The sequence below is a fragment of the Carettochelys insculpta genome, chromosome 1, assembly GCF_033958435.1.
Source record: "Carettochelys insculpta isolate YL-2023 chromosome 1, ASM3395843v1, whole genome shotgun sequence".
In the NCBI taxonomy this organism is placed as follows: Eukaryota; Metazoa; Chordata; order Testudines; family Carettochelyidae; genus Carettochelys; species Carettochelys insculpta.
The window spans coordinates 237063139-237079860 of NC_134137.1; the positions used below are offsets into that span (position 1 = coordinate 237063139).

A 16722-nucleotide genomic window follows, 5' to 3' on the forward strand; every position below is an offset into this window, starting at 1 on the left:
AAAAAAAGTTATACTTAAAGAAATTGGGGGTTCCTTCTGTTGTGCAAGCAAGCTGACACAACTGTGTAAGCAAGCTCTAGTTGTGTGGCCACAAAATCATTTGTTACTGAAAGAATTTCACTGTACTGAAAGAGAGAATCGGAAAGAAAATTGATTTCACTTCTAGCCATCCGCTTTATCTAGCCATCCATCCATCCTTTCTATCTAGCCATCTGTTCTATCCGGGCACTCACTCCAGATATCTAATCATTTATCCATCCTGTTCTCCTCACAGTGGTTTCTGAGTAATCTGGCAATCACAGCAAAGTGATCACTATTCAGGTTTGTTTTTAGTGCTATTCTTTTTATTTGTTCTTAGTAACTGTAGGGCTCATCAGCAAAACAACCCCCACACCTAAATGGAATTAATATAATGTATCTCATACATCTGAATACAGAAAACAGTTGAATCCTGTAATGCAGCATTTAAAAATCTTAAAAAGATTCTTCTCTATGGAATCGAGATCCTCTAGGCTGTGCACATAATCTCCCGTTACCAGTTATGTTTGTGCTGGTAGTCTGCAATAAAGCAGCAAAGCTAGAAGTCCTAACTGAGGCACTTTGGATAAATATGAAACAGCAACAAAATGCAATGCAAAAGCAGATACTCTTTTACTTGTAGCTCCTGCACACAGTCTTGCTAGAGGCTGCAAATTATGATGTTGTTCTAAAGCCAGTCTAACTGAAATGCATCCACTCTACTCATATAGTACCCTCTGCTGGGCTATTCATGGTGTAGCTCTGTAGAAAAGCCAGCCTATTACCCTCCCTGTCATACAAAATGTGCTGTGATGGCAGCGCAACTTCAATTTGACCTGGATAGAGGGGGAGACAGACATAGATTTTTTTTTTAAAAGGACTAAACAGCAAAAGGCCAACACTCTTATGAAACACACACAAAAATCTGTTAGATCCTTTCATTAAGAAATAAGGCTGGTTGCTCCAAGCTGAAATACCCTTTTGTCATGAAGATATCTCTGTTAAACTAAGAAAATCTGGGATGAATATGCAGTGGATGCACTGCTACTGCACAATAAAGATTGTGGCGCTACAAGAGAATGACTGTACAAATCATACCGCATAAGGGCAGTAATACATTTTTTTCCTTAAAAAAACCTTGTACAAAAATAAAAAGAGAAAAATTCTGTTTCTTGTCTCAGCTCAGAATTATTTCAAAGGTAGATTGTAAAGTGTTCCAGGCAGTGACCTTTCTAAAATATATCTCAATTTAAGGCATATCAACATCAACAGAGGAGGAGGCTAAAATATACGGCCCATTTTGTAGGCACAGGTAATACTGATGCTTGTACACATTGAAAGTTTGCTTCCCTAGATTGTGCATTAAGGCAGAGAGAGCGGAGACTTTTATTCTTCAGTAAGACTCCAATTTAATTCTTCTGTGCAGAGAGCAGGTAAGTATCATCCCACAGCTCTGTGTTCAAAACAAAACAGAACAAAAATAAATTATTGCAGCACGTCAGTAGTGGATGGAAAACATTAACGCCTATTAGCAGATCTAATCCGTTTTCATTGAACCAAAAGCAAAAAACATTAAACAGACTTTTTATTTGTACAGTAATCAAATTTCCATTTAGTCAGCTACGGATTTTGTTTTTCCCTTAATACCATATCGACACTCAGCTCTCAAATGCCAACAGCAAAGATTCCTTATGCAGAACAACACAAACTCTTCTGCTGCCTGATTTAGATGCTCACCAGAGGGGTGGACTTTAGGCCCAAGCCCGCTGCACAGCCAGGAGTCCTTTGTCTTGCCGTCAGACAATTGAGGGCTCTGGCAGAAGTGTTGCTTGCTGAGGTGCACACTGAGAGGTGCCGAGCACACCCTGGGAGGCTCTGAACACCACTATTACCACTGATCTGTTGCTTTTGTGACACAGTGTGTTTCACCATGATTTTAGCGGGGGGTTGCGGGACGCGGCATTAGGGCCAAGCACAGCAAATGGTGCTCAGCATTTCAGACCAATTTCATTGACTGTCGGCTTCTCCAGCATCATTAGGTCCCCATTTCCTCTCAGCTTCTTTCCATCCATTTGCACTCAGGCCTAACACACATTGTGCTGGAGACCATCTCGTCCCCCTATGCTTTGCTCACTACTAGCCTACAGTGGATCATCCTTTGCCCTTGCTTGTCAGTTTTGGGGTATTGTTGGTGTACAGAAGAAGTGAAGCATTCAGTCACAGGGCAGATAAGGCAGGGTGGTGTCCTGCCTGTACCACATTGTACAACATACCGGGAACGTCCTGCTCCTACCAGCTCAGTGTCATTGATGTCCTTCCCAAGTGGGACAAGAGAAGCACCTGACACTTGTCCGCCTATGGATGATTTCAGTTGGTGAGGATGGGGTGGCCTTGCAGGACCAAGTCCCGTCAAGGAGAGTCACACTGACAGATCTCATTAGGTGTCTGAACTGATTGGAGACCTTGGCATCCATCTCCTCAGCTGTTTTTGCCCTTACCTTTTTCTTGTTTGTCACAGTTGGTTAATTTCTGGCAGCTATTTTTCCATGCTGCAGAATGTGAACATCATGATTCTATTTATAGCTCCTCTGCTGACACTTGGTAATGAAAATATATTCTCATGATTTGTATACACTTCTCTGGCTTTCTCTTTTTCACCTTCCTGACCCTCCTGCTTACTTCTTGGATGACTGAGACTTCCCATGCTGCTGGGCAAAATTAGATGTATAGAGGGGTATTTCTAAAATTGAAAATGAGTTAGCCACCGCCAAAACCAGTCTTATTCAATTTATGAGACCAATCTGAGAGGCTAGTCTTCAGAAATCTTGCTTTTTTTTGGATAGCTCCAGAGAGGTGAACTAATGAACTGCAGAAATTATGCAAAAATATCAACTGTTTAAAATTAAGGCCTTATTGTGCTATGTTAGGCAGCTGGGAAGTCATTCAGAACAAGGTAGACATGGCAGCTTAGTCTTGGAGTTCAGTAAATAAGCAAAGCAGCAAGTAATATTTTACAGTTGCATGCGTTTCTGGGCTCTAAGTCAGCCCAGTGCAGAAGACCCAGGCAAAGCCACACCTACGCATGTGACCAAATCTTGCTCCTGCTGATCCTGACGCCAACCTTGCATTAACCCAGAGAATGGGATTTAGTGCTAAAGCACAAATCTGGGTCTCAGCCCATTGTCTGAGGCCAGGCCAGGCACAGGGCAGATGTGGGCAAGGAGGAATCTTCTCCAAACAATGGGACATCTGACCAGATGCTCCTTGAAAGTCACGTTACCTGATAGTCATGGTAGCTACTGTTGGGCGACATGCTCTGGGTAGTAAAGGATGAGAGGATCTGAACTGTGTGGGAATCTCTGGCCTCACCCTTCCTACCTGCTGCAGCTGTGGGCACTGGGCTGAGCATGAAGTCTGTTCCTCCATCATAGCTCTCTCCCACAGTCCCCCTGTCACAACAGGATTTCATTAGGCCATGTGCATGTGATGTGGAGGCCAGAAGCTGCCTTTGCTCTGGGGCAAATTGCATTTGGAATGCTAGAGCATCTCGGAGAGCTTGCTCCTTTGCTAGAGGGCGCATTCGCCCGCAGATGTGAGTCCCGTGCATGTGGAACAGCGGCCACCGCTGCCGCCATTTTCTGCCTCAGCTGTTTCTACTAATGAGGCTGTGATGCACAGGGTCACATCTTGACTTAATTGCAGTCAGACTTGCTTGGCAGGTCATTTAAACAGAATGTCTCCACGCAGCTGAAGCAGGTGCTTGTTTTCTAGTTCTATGATAAGGGTGCCTGTCAACATAGCACGGGAGCTGCAAAAGATCTACAGCCAATTCACAGCCACGCTAGCTTATTACCAGTTTGACAGTGCACATTAAACACACAGGGCCCGATTCTCATTTACTCCAAAGCCACTTAGACACCCCTAGCAGGGAAAGGGGCCTTAGAGGGAGTGTAAATGTCACTTAAGCCCTCTTTAAGGCCTCTCTGCACTATAACCCAGCCTTTCTGTATGTGAAGATTAGGCCCACAACTGTGAAAGAACTACATGGGGCCACACCCAACATGAAGGTGTTGCTGTTGCAGGAGAGATGTCAGACAGAAGTCCAGGCCTGGCAAACAGTGGTGGCTCCACTCACCGCTGGGCTAAGAAACAGCACAAAGCTGATCACTGCCGGTTCCACAGCATGGCTCGTATGTGTAAAGCAATGGCACCTACTCGCTCCAGTGCTCCCCTTGGGCTAGGCACTAGCACTATTCACACGCACGTAGGAGCTCCCCATCTACATATATGATGAGGGATGAGAGCAAAGAGATGAAGAATGCAAGTTAACCACAAGACAGTCATGAGCTGACCTGAAGACTACTGAATTCAGTGGAAAGACCCTACTTTATTCCAGTGGGCGTTGGCTCCGTGCCCTCAAGCGCAGAAATCATATTTGCTTCTTTTGAGGGAGGAGGTACTGGTTTTTGACTTTGCTTCCTCTCAAGGTCCCTTCCAATCCTACAACTCTATGATTCTTGTTACTTTCCTGTCTCACACGTGCCTTCTGCCAAAGGCATCTACGGTACCTGTTAGGATCAGACCACCTTTTCAGTTGCCTGTCTCATTTGAAACTACCAACACTATTACCTTAGTCCTGTAACTGTCTACGTGCAGGTCAGGTGCCGTGAAGCTATGGGGGCTAGGCCAGGGTCTTACTTGCACACTGACTGAATGTAGTGGATTATCAAACTTTAATGAGCCCATCCATGCTGCTTTGCCTGTCTGTGAGCTGTGCAATGACCAAGATCATTGACAACAGTGGTGTTACAAGAACTACAGGCAATAGCTCCCAGTTCTCAAGCAGAGGAGGAATGTGGGCGTTTGGACCTGCACAAATATGACCCATTTCAGAATGGCAGGATCTGATTTATCTGTAAACCAGACAAATGGGGAAAAAAATCTCTGGGCTGCTGAGCAAACAGGATTTGGGTGAGAGTGTGCTGCTTTCGAGACGAGCAATTTTTGCAGCTGAAAAAGGCAAAAACTGAACTCATTCTCAAAAGCTTGACTGCTTGAACTTCAAAAGTCCAGCTGTTTTATGTTTTATCAGTAGCAGTCAAATGCACATGTGACTTGTGGTAGTACTTTTTATACATGCAAGTAAAGGGGAAAGTTAATGCCAGAGGTGGCTTAACAATTATTAGCTGTGTCTACACGTGCACGCTACTTCGAAGTAGCGGCACTAACTTCGAAATAGCGCCCGTCGCGGCTACACGCGTCGGGCGCTATTTCGAAGTTAACTTCGACGTTAGGTGGCGAGACGTCGAAGTCGCTAACCTCATGAGGGGATCGGAATAGCGCCCTACTTCGACATTCAACGACAAAGTAGGGACCGTGTAGACGATCCGCGTCCCGCAACGTCGAAATTGCCGGGTCCTCCATGGCGGCCATCAGCTGGGGGGTTGAGAGATGCTCTCTCTCCAGCCCCTGCGGGGCTCTATGGTCACCGTGGGCAGCAGCCCTTAGCCCAGGGCTTCTGGGTGCTGCTGCGGCAGCTGGGGATCCATGCTGCAGGCACAGGGTCTGCAACCAGTTGTCGGCTCTGTGGATCTTGTGTTGTTTAGTGCAACTGTGTCTGGGAGGGGCCCTTTAAGGGAGCGGCTTGCTGTTGAGTCTGCCCTGTGACCCTGTCTGCAGCTGTGCCTGGCACCCTTATTTCGATGTGTGCTACTTTGACGTGTAGACGTACCCTCGCAGCGCCTATTTCGATGTGGTGCCGCGCAACGTCAAAGTTGAACATCGACGTTGCCAGCCCTGGAGGACGTGTAGACGTTATTCATCGAAATAGCCTATTTCGATGTTGCTACATCGAAATAAGCTATTTCGATGTTGGCTTCACGTGTAGACGTAGCCACTATGCCGTGTATTATTATATTAAGTAATGGTGCCCAATAGGCTACATGAGATGCTACAGCCATATGATGCATTTTGGGGGAAGAAGTGATGTCTAATTTCTAGAGCAATGGTGAAGAAGGGGAGGTCTATCTAGTGGAAGAGAAGCCAGGCTGCTAGGAAGTTCAGAAGTGGTGGTAACAGCAAAGGGGTTTTGTGCAGTGGGAGTGGGACTGTGAAAACCAGAACATCAGTTCAGATTTGTTAACCACTTGTGAACCTGGCCTAATGTTCATGAACATGTTAGAACCCTACATAAAAAATGGTAACTGGGCTTTTGAAGCTGTACAATATGTCCATACTGAGTGAGATCAGTGGTTCAACTAGTCCAGTATCCTGCCTTCTGACTGGCCAATGCCAGGTGCCCCAAAGGGAAAAACAGAACAGACAGAGTTTTGGTCTGCCCTATGGAGAATGTATTGCACCAATAAGAGACTGTGTCACTTGTAACAAGATAACTTTTGAGTCCGCTGGGCTTCCACTGGCTCAACTCTTTCTCCTGTCATATAAATGATTAATCTTTAATACGCAGTCTTTCCCTCGGCAGGGTTTGGATTCAAGGTTCCCAAGTAAGAAGACTCTCACCCCAACGTAAGAGTTTCAGTACAAATTCTTCTTTAAATAAGTCACTTTCTTCCTTTCCTCCTCTGAGTTTTATGTACGGTTCCGAACCATAATTCTCGTATCCCCACCCAACTAATCCTGATTAATCAATAATATAGAACACTACAGAATTAGCTGTTCAAATATATAAACATTGTATTTATATTGCTATTGACATTTCCAACTGGACAATATCAGTGAGGATGATTACAGGCCTTATGATTATTTATTCCCACTTTAAGACCCATTTACCCAGCCAGGGAGGTGTGAAGGACCCTTAGTGCTAATGAGAATCAGGCCATATGGCCACTGCATATAAAACAAAAATTAAATGTACAATAAAAGTTAGATAGTACCAGAAAATCTACTCCTGACTCCAGTAACATTATTGTGATCAAGTTAGGTTTGATAATAATTGACTTTGTCCTTAGTTTACTTACTTAGGGCCTGATCCTGCAAGGAGAAATCTTTACTTAAATTAGTACAGTTGCCTTAACATTTGCAGGAACATAAGGTTGTTTCAAGACACCATTGAAGTTAATGAGAGCTTTGACATGGACTTAATGGGATCTGAGTTTCTCCTATAGGAACTGCCATCCAAAATAAGGCCCCTGGTACATCTAGCCCAGTATTTTGTCTCTGACAGTACTTCCAAGGAAGATACAAAACATTCTGAAATGGGCAATTAAGGAATAACTTGCCCATAGGGAAGTTTCTTCCTTATCCTCTCCACTAGAGGTTAATTGATTCTCTGAAGCATGAAGGTTTATGTCCCTTGTAATTTATTTTATCCTACCTAATGTAACTGTGGATCTTCTCATCTGTATAAACAGCCAATCCTTTTTTTGGAATGTTGCTAAGCTGTTGGCCGTTGCAATTGGGTAACATTACTGCCATATTCCCTCTAGCAAAATGAATACTTGGGAGAATTCGATAGGTGGAACCTTTCTAGTTCAGCATCCTCCAGACCGGACTGGTGCTGGATGAGAGAATTTGCTGGACTCTGGGAGGTCAATATTGTCTAGCACATTACCAACACTTCCACTGCTTCCTGGGCTCACAGAAGGCATTTGGGGTAAATTACAGCTAAATAACAGCACAGAACACTGACAGCCAGGACTGGGTGCTGGAAATAAACTTTATGGGACCACAGGAAACTTGGCCACACCCAAGGAAAGTGGACATTTGGCTAACTAAAATCATGCCAGACCATGGATGTTGTCAGGCTAGAGAGTGCCAGATTAGAGACGTTCAACCTGCACTACCACTGCAATACTGTTAGTTAGATACAAGTTACATTAAAAAGGAAAAGGGTGCCACTGGAGATGCACTGACGTCAATGAAACTGCTCATCTAAGGGTTGGTTTTGGAAGGGTGGGTTTGCAAGGTTAGGTCCTTCATTATGTTTTACAGACCTTTAATCATCGCTAGTGATTATTTACTCATACACAGCTCCAAAAAGGCAGGCAAATCACATGCAACATCATTGCAAGCTTGCCTTGCAGTTCTAGGTTATGTTGTGCATAAGGAACCTTTTACCGAACACCCAAGAAAAACAACAAGAATCATGCAACAGAGTCACATGCCAAACGAGCATTCCCAGGCATGCATTTCAAAGAACACCTCACACCCCATACCATAGTAGGCGTAAAGAAGGCTAAACAGTCACATTACAGAATACACATCTTCTTCCTCTTCTTTATAGAGAATATAGATAAAATAGGCAGTCAGGCCTGCACCAAGCAGCTAGTATACCATACACAAAAAACAAGTCAGGAAAACAGGTTAGATTGGATTGAACATGGTAGATCAGTACAATAATGTCAAAGGATTGAACTAACTGCTCTCTATTCATTCCAAATTAGCACATGACACATTCTCTAATTTCATCAGGACAAGATGCCCACAGGAAAATAGCAATCTGAGCTTTTCCTCAACATAGCCGTGTTTTGGAAACAGAGATCATCAAAAATTTTCACCCAGCTAATTAAAATAGTGAGCAGCTGTTTCCATAGTTTAATTCATTTGATCTTCAAAATCAGTACAAATTAATCTGCAGTACAGCAGAACTATCCAAAGAGTCCTATCCAGCACAGCACTTGAACACATTTAACTTTAAGCATACATATCATTGCCCTGACTTAAATACAACTTTTTAAGCCATGAGCTGCTACTCAGCGTGAGTAAGGGTATCAGAGGCTGGTTCTAATTTGCACAAGTCAGTTATGCACAACAGTACAGACATTAGCAAGGCTCTATTGCAACTGTGTTTCTGAAGCTGTACAGTATTATTTTCTTAAATGTTATTGCTTTCTCTGTAGATAAACTTCTCAGAGCGAAGTGTAGGTATTATAACTGCCTGGGAGTTAGCTCTCACCTGACTACCTAAGATACAACCTTTGGCTTCTTTCTGCCAGCTGAAAAATAAAATTTAAACATGAATAACATTTTTTGATACCAGAAAAAGAATTCCCTACTTTAGCAAAAGCTACACAATGCTGAGATTCATGAAATCAAGTACTGCCTTTCTTGCAAATTGTCTGGATAGAAATAATTTCCCCATTCCTTACTTGGATTATTTCACGCTATGTTCAGGGCTGCAATAGCTACTATCATTGAGACAGGTATATAGGTCTCATTGAAAACCCATCAAGGTTGATGGAAGTGCTCTCCATTGACATCAATGGACTATATATAACAAGGGATTATAGTGCATGCCTCATTAAAGCAGAAACTGTCCTTGGGGGAAAGTGAGCTATTTTTGATTCATAAAAGATACTGCACAAATACATTCACACTCTGCTTTAGCTTCAAATGAGCACATAACTTGTTTCTACTACATGAAAGAACTCTTACAGATTAATAGACTACTACTGTATTTAGGCAGCTAGAAAGCAAAACATGAGAAAACATCGTCTGCCGCAAAATAAGTGAATTTGTTTGGACAAAGTCTAACTTTAAAAATAACTATTAAAACTTCACGAGAATTCAAACTTCATGGAACACACCATCCTCCAGATTACAAACGAAGTATAGAAAAAACACTCTTATCTGTGGTAGCAGGTGGCAACTCCTCTTAGAATCTGCAGCCCTGAGTTTGGATGTAAATTTAAGGTGTGAGAAGTCAACAACAGAAGGGCAGTGATGCTGTGTTACACCAGGCATCCAAGCTTTATTTAGCCTCTGCTGGAGGAGAAATTAAGGGGTACATACGTAAACGCTCTATTGAGCTTGATTGTGCCTGGTATTTTTCTGTTCTTACCATGCTGAGCATTGGTTTGTTGATTGTATTACAAAAGCCACAGTTGTGTCTACTGTGGGGTAGCAGATATCAAGTTGTGAAATATCTTATCCATGATGCATGACAAATTAGAAGACCTCCTGAAAAGTCCCTAGCTATCCACTAGTGTTTCTGGATGATAAGCAGCTAGGAGACAAGAATGAGGTGGCTGAACTCAATGAGGTGGGATAAAAGATAGACTATGAATTTCCTTTATAACTACAGCTGTACAAAATATTTGACACAAGAAATGAGCAATATTAGCAATTTACAGTATTTTTTAAAAAAGAACTTCCTGGAACTAGAATGAGACCTATTTAATGGAGAAATAACAAGCAAACCTGTAACACCTTAAAGACTAACAAATTATTAGGTCATGAACTTTGTAGTAAAGCCCATGTCCTCAGATGATGTTTCATCGGAGGACGTGGGTTTTACCCAGCAAAGCTCATGACCTCGTACGTTTGTTATTCTCTAAGATGCTACAGGATTGCTTGCTATCTGTGAAGCTACAGATTAACATGGCTTCCCCTCTGAGACATAATAAAGAAAAAGATTGTGAACCACAGAAACAAAGAAGCGGTGTGAAATGGTGGCCAGCAATCACTGTTTATATGAAGAAGGTACTCTGAATCTCACCCCAGTGTGTTAGTGGAGCATATGCTGAGCGCAGAGTAAAATTCAGGGCACGGGGCATATTGCAATATCAGATCAGAAGATCTGTAACTTTGCCACCAGAAGAATGTATTTTTTCGTTATAGTCACACCTTCCCCTGTGCATGAGACCATTACGTTGCCCTAGTAAGGAACAGGCCAGATTTGCTGCTGTTGCAGCTGAAGATGCTCTTCTATGAATGCACCTTCACATCCAAATTCTGACTGTTCTTCTATTCTGCCTGCTCCTAAGGTCAGTTCACCTCTTCTAATCTAGTCCCTGCTCAGCATAAACTCCATTATAAACACTTCATGCCCCTCTAGCCTAAGGAAAAGGTAGTACAAAACAACAACAACATTAAACCTATGGCACTTGATTTATTGCTGTTCTCAACAGACACAGAGCACAACTTGCTATGGGCTCAAAATGGCTATTCGAGTAAGGGGAGAGGTGTTGCCTGTGTGTGAACTACCATAGCATGAACTGAAGCAAGGGAGGTAGGGTGACCATCCGTCCCGTAGTAAGTTGGATGATCCCATATTTGAGATGCCAAAAAGGCATCCCAACTTATTTTTTAAAAGGGACGAATCGTCCCATATTTGGGCTGCCCCCTCCTTTTCTGCCAGCGGCTGCACCTGTGCAGGTGCTGGTGGGAGTCACTTTCCTGAGCCTTGGGGAAGCCTGGGCAGCTGCCGTTCCCCCAGGGCTCAGGGAGAGCTGGGGGCTGCCGCTTTCTTGGGGCTCCTGGGGATCGTGGGCGGCTACCCCTTCACCAGGGCTCCTGGGCAGGGCTGGCAGGTGCAGCTTCCCTGGGGCTTCGAGGAAGGGCTGGTGGCTGCAACTTTCCTGGGGCTCCTGGGGAGCGCTGGCAGCTGCTGCCTCCTTCCTGGCTCCTTGGGGCTTGGAGGAACTGCCCCTCCCTTGCATTTGGGACAGGGAAATATGGTTGCCCTAAAGAGAGGGGAATCAAGCTGCACAAAATGGCTACCTCTCCCGCTGCACGGGTGAGTAGAGGGGCTGGAGAAAGGATGGAATTTTGGCTCTAACGCGAATATGCCTGTCCGTGTAGTTGCGCTTTATGCCAAGTATAGGCCTGATGCAGTTTCTTTCTTCCTGGAAGCAGAGGGGAGTCTGTCTTGGAGACAGACTCTTTCGTTGAGTCACTCTTTTCCCAGGTTGCTTGCGGGGCAGCAGAACAATATGCTGCAGGTGGTGAAGTGACAAGCTAACTAAATTTCAACAGGTATGTGGCCCAGGAATCAAACCACCATCTTATCTGTGTCTCAGCAGTACAGGGTCAGCTTTCAGAGAAGAAATCTGGGACAGAGAGAAGTGATATGGAAGAGTTGACAGCAGTAGTGCCATATATTTCACTGTCCTTCCTACTCTCTTTCCTTACTTACAATGTGTAAAAGAAAAAAAAAATCGAACAGACACTATTAAAGCTTCTGGAAGTAGTGAGAGTGCAAACCAGATGCTAAATATTTTGCAGAGAAATGCATTGTTAGTGACATGAAACTGCTTAAAAGTAAATGGTGAAAATTTTAAGCCAAAGCATTGTAAATTCTACCCTACTTTTGCACAGCTTAGTTATCCCCTAGGAAGGTAGGAGAAAATAAAGTTTGGTTCAGTATAAGGCAGTAAGTGGCTGCATGGAACTGAATTTTTTGCCGTCAGCACATAGCAGGAAGGGACGCGCCCATTAAAGCTGGAAATGAGTGGATGAATTCTGTAGTGATAAACAGGAAAAAATGTGCATCACAGACAGTCATATCAGAAGAGATCCCAGAAGCACTCCAATCTAAACTGGACTAATTCCTAAAAATGAAAGTAAATCCAACTCATAGCAGCATTACTAAATGTTGTACTGACAGGAAACAATGTACAAAACTGCAGCAAAAGCATGTTCAGTTCAACTAATACCTGATGAGCCCAGACAGATTCTAAAGAAGGTACATACAATATACAAGGTAAAAATGTCAAAAGCACCCAAGTCAAAGCTGCATTTGCAAAAGTGACCAAGAGTGTGTCTACAATACACTTAAAAACCTGTGGCTGGCAAATGCCAGCTGACTTGAACTTGTGGGATTCAGGCTAAGGGGCTGTTTAACTGTGGGGCAGACATTTGGGCTTTGGTTGGAGACCAAGCTCTATGGCTGTATGGCGTAGCCAGACCCTTTTCCCAAGCCCAAAGAGCCAAAGTCAGGTGGCACAGGCCAGCTGCAGGATTTTAACAGCAGCACAGACTTATATACCCTTAGTGACTTGACTGTACTAAGTCCCATTGAATTTCATCAAGAACTAGACTCCTAAGGCCCAGGTTTTCAGAAGTGCCTAGTAATTTTAGGTGTATCTAATCTAACCCCTTTAAGTTTTGAGCACCCAAATTCTGAAGCTTGCAAAATCACTAGTCACTTCCAGTCATGCTGGTATATGCCCAAAAATAGGTATTTGTAGGATTTGGCTCTAAAATGATACCTTCCTGCACCTTCTTTGCCCATGATTCATAGTACCTTGAGTCTTGCAAAGCATACGCTCCCTCAGCAACATGACTAGGATCTGAATTCTGATTGCAGGATCTTTATTGTTGAAGATAGCTCCAGAGCCAGAACAACATAGCTTGATATCAGATCAGGCTAAATTGCAGCTGTGACTCTTCAGAAAACATATCATGCAAACAGGCTCCAAATCATAAATAGTTAAGCCCTTTACATCATTTGTGTAAGTGCCAATTCTCTGTGACCTCCATTTAAACAGAAAGACTTACATTAGCCTCGACATGGTGCATAACAGATTAGCAGAACAAGGATAAAAGTGTGGCTAATATTAAGGCAGAAATGTCAACAAATCAAGACCAACAGCGACAAAATGACTTGCTCTAATGTCACTAATCTTATCAAGCAATTCTTTAAAATGTATTAGAGTGATTTGTATGGAGCTAGCGTACCTGGCATTGTAAAGGATTCAGAAGCTTAGCAATGGTTTTTTACAAGAAAGATGGGTTTGGCCAGCCCTTCTCAGTTTCAGTCACATCACCAGGATAATCACACTGCGTCTTTCTGAACACATAGCTGTGAGACTCAAGAAGCTGTTTTCCGTATTTGAAAAAGAATACCCAGCCCAGGCTTTTTCAATGCCTTTGTAAAACTGAGAGACTAATGACAGTGATTAATAACTACATGCATGGACTCAGGGCAACAGACTCAGCCAAAAAGGAGTAACATCCCCCACCCCGCACCCCCATCCTTCAGTTCCATATATTTGATTTGTCAATTTTTATTTCAGTTTTTTTGGACCTCTATGCTATATAATTAAGTCTGGACTGGAAATGCTATAGATTTGATGAAGTGGGTCTGCCCCATGAAAGCTCATCACCTTATAAATTATTTTGTTAGTCTTTAAAGTGCTACATGACTGGTAGTTTGTTTTGGTAGAATACAGACTAACACAGCTACCTCTCTGTTACTAAAAAGGAATAGTAATGAAAGTACTTTTCATTTACATTGTGCCTTTCATGTGTGCATTTCGAAGTAACTGCAAAAATGGACTGTGCTTTTACTGCTGATCCAAAGCCCACTGAAGTCAACAGGAAGCTTACATTGATTCTCATGGGCAGTGGATCAGACCCTCAGACACCATTATGAGCTATTCTCATTGTGTGAACTGAGGCTCAGAGATGTTATGTGACTTGCCCGAAGTCACACACAGGACAACAGCAGCCCAGGCAGGAATAGAAACCTAGAGTTCCATTTCCTGCTTTTTTGCTCAAGCTGCCTATTAGCATTGTACAGCATGGATAGGCTAGCTGATAGCAGAGAGCAATAAATATGAAAAGGAAACAAAGGCAGAGTGAAAGGTTAAATGGAATGCTCAGGGTTTTAAGTGATCAGTGATTGGAAATACTGAACAATTGAACACGATGAATTAAAAAGACAGGAGGCACAGTCTGACTGCGTCTACACTGCCCCACCTTTCGAAAGGGGCATGCAAATACAGCCAATCAAAATGCAAATGAGGTGCTGATTTGCATATTTGGTGTCTCATTTGCATAATAGCAGCCACTCATCATTCCAGAAGTGCTGTTTTCTGAATGCAAAGCAGCCGTGTGGACGGGGTTCCTTCGAAAGGAAGCTCCCCTTTCGAAATCACCTTTCTTCTTGAAAAAAAAATGTTATTTTATTTGAATCCAGGATTAAAAGAAACCTGGGGAAATAATAAAGTAGTAATTTCAGCTTAAAATGTTTTTATTTTAAGATGAAACCCTACAGGTTAGCTGCCCAAGTCCCACTGAACGTCCCTTAAAAATCTTGTAGGGGCCCAATGCTCACTGAATTTCAGTGGGATTTGGGTACCTTGCTGATTTAGATTTCTTTGGAAGGGCTTACGTGTAAACTGCACAGTACAAATAATTCAGTGAATTCTTAGTTCCACAGTACATCACAACATCAAAGCACGGTCTTGTGTGTTTTTAATTGTGGGAGCACGACTTCTCCAACTAGGGATGACAGCACTCCAACAGGATGGCAGGAGCTCACATACCTCCAATGGCTCCGAGCTAGCTAAGAGCGAGTCTTGAAATTTGAGCATCTGGCCTCCTGGTTAGTTAGTGATTAGAAGTCATTGACAAATAATGTGGCCAGCTTTCCAATAGGAAAATGTGGCACATTGGGGTTGTGGCATAAGACACAAGACGGGTATGGCAGTCAGGGAATAAAGGAAAGAGAAAAGAATGTGCCCATTAATCCCTCATCTTCCCATCACTCTTGTTACTTGACTCTATGGGTGGGATTTTAAAAAAGGTTTGGTGCTAGTGTAACTCTTACTCAGTGGCAACCAATTACTTCAGTGGAAACAGAGTTAGGCCAACGCTCAAGGAAAAGTGTCTCATGAGAGGGGTCCCTGCAGAGGAAAGAGGTAGGGCATGGTGAGTGGGGACGTAGAGAAAATGTAGGGCATAACCCCATCTGATGGTGCTTTGGATGCAGTTGTCTTTGGTACTCAAGTCCCAAACACTGCAAAAATGAGAGTCAGACTGTACACAGATAGGGGACAGAGAAGAGGTTCCTGTTGGATCGTTGTCCGGACACACATCAGAACAGGCATTTAATGGATTCTGGGGGTGAGAGGGGAAGGGCCAGTTGGTTAAACCCTAAACCAGAGGCTCTTCTCAGGGATCCATAGCCCTTCCTGAAGCAGTTCCACTTCTGTACAGGATGGGAGGGCTGTCTGACAAACCACTGCAGGCAATGCTGCTGCTGATCACTGGAGTGGCATCTCCTCATGTCTGAAGTAAATACTCCCAACAGACAGCAATTACCCTGGGAATCTGTAAAAAAGGGTAGGGTTTTGTCACTGTTTTCTGAAAATAAACCCTGGGAAGCAAAAGGTAAGTCCTCAATGGGGGGCTGCAGATTGGGTGCAGTGCCTAAATTCTGAAGCTATGAGACATGCTGCCCCACTGACAGTTATATTTGGAGAGCAATGCCAGACGGTTTGCAATGCACATTTGCAGGAAAGAAGAGGTATAAATCTTCCTTTTCATTAAATCCACCCTCTTGCACTCTGTCCTTAGGGATAGACTTATGCCACCCTTGCTGTGTGTTGTCATTTGCTGCAGTTACCATCAGAGAGCGCTGTTTTGGGTGGGAGTAGAAATCCCCAAAACCCTGCATGGGAATGAAATACTGCTTCTTCAAGTGTTTCACTGTGGGAGGCAAATTAGCTAGAGTATTCCACAGGGTCTTTATGGGCTCCAAAAGGGCCTCATTTATTCGGACAGCTACTCTCCCAGGAGCTGCTGATGGCAGAATATACAGTACTTATGCATATTCTCCTATAGGAATCGTGCCTTTTGATACCCAAGGTAGTAATCCTATCTCTCAGGAGGTCTGGATATGCCTTAATTTTCTCAGGCACTGAGGGAGAGGACATTTTAGGCCCGGTCAGGAGGAGAAGAAGATGGTTTCCTGCACAAGCAATGGGTCTTATTCAGGGCTTAAATTCTCAAGGAGTTTTTTTCCGCAGCTCCTTATACTCCTTTCCCATTTGGGGCTCCAGTTTGAGCTGCAGGGTTGGGTGTCTCAGGGCTTCATCCTTCCAGAACCTTGAAAATCCCTTTGCAAATTGGTGCATGGCTCTCCAGAGGGCTGTGGACTGCTGGTTGACATCCAACAACATCAGGCTTGAGTCAAGGGAAAATATTAACTGGAACGCTGCTGCAGACAGATCTGGC

General features: G+C 43.5%; 1 protein-coding gene across 4 annotated transcripts in view; it reads right to left on the minus strand.

The window, feature by feature from the left end:
* Positions 1-322: 322 nt before the first annotated feature.
* Positions 323-16722, minus strand: part of TSPAN11 (tetraspanin 11) — a 168597-nt gene continuing 152197 nt past the window's right edge. For 2 of the 4 annotated variants that reach the window (XM_075002850.1, XM_075002822.1), the window contains 2 exons: positions 8193-8301; positions 323-1471 (listed from right to left, as the gene is read on the minus strand). In XM_075002850.1, coding sequence (XP_074858951.1) covers positions 8221-8301 — 81 coding nt within the window. In that variant the 3' untranslated portion in view covers positions 323-1471; positions 8193-8220. Of the gene's footprint in view, positions 1472-8192; positions 8302-8932; positions 8973-16722 lie in introns of all 4 variants that reach the window. The other 2 variants (XM_075002842.1, XM_075002831.1) reach the window with 2 other exon arrangements.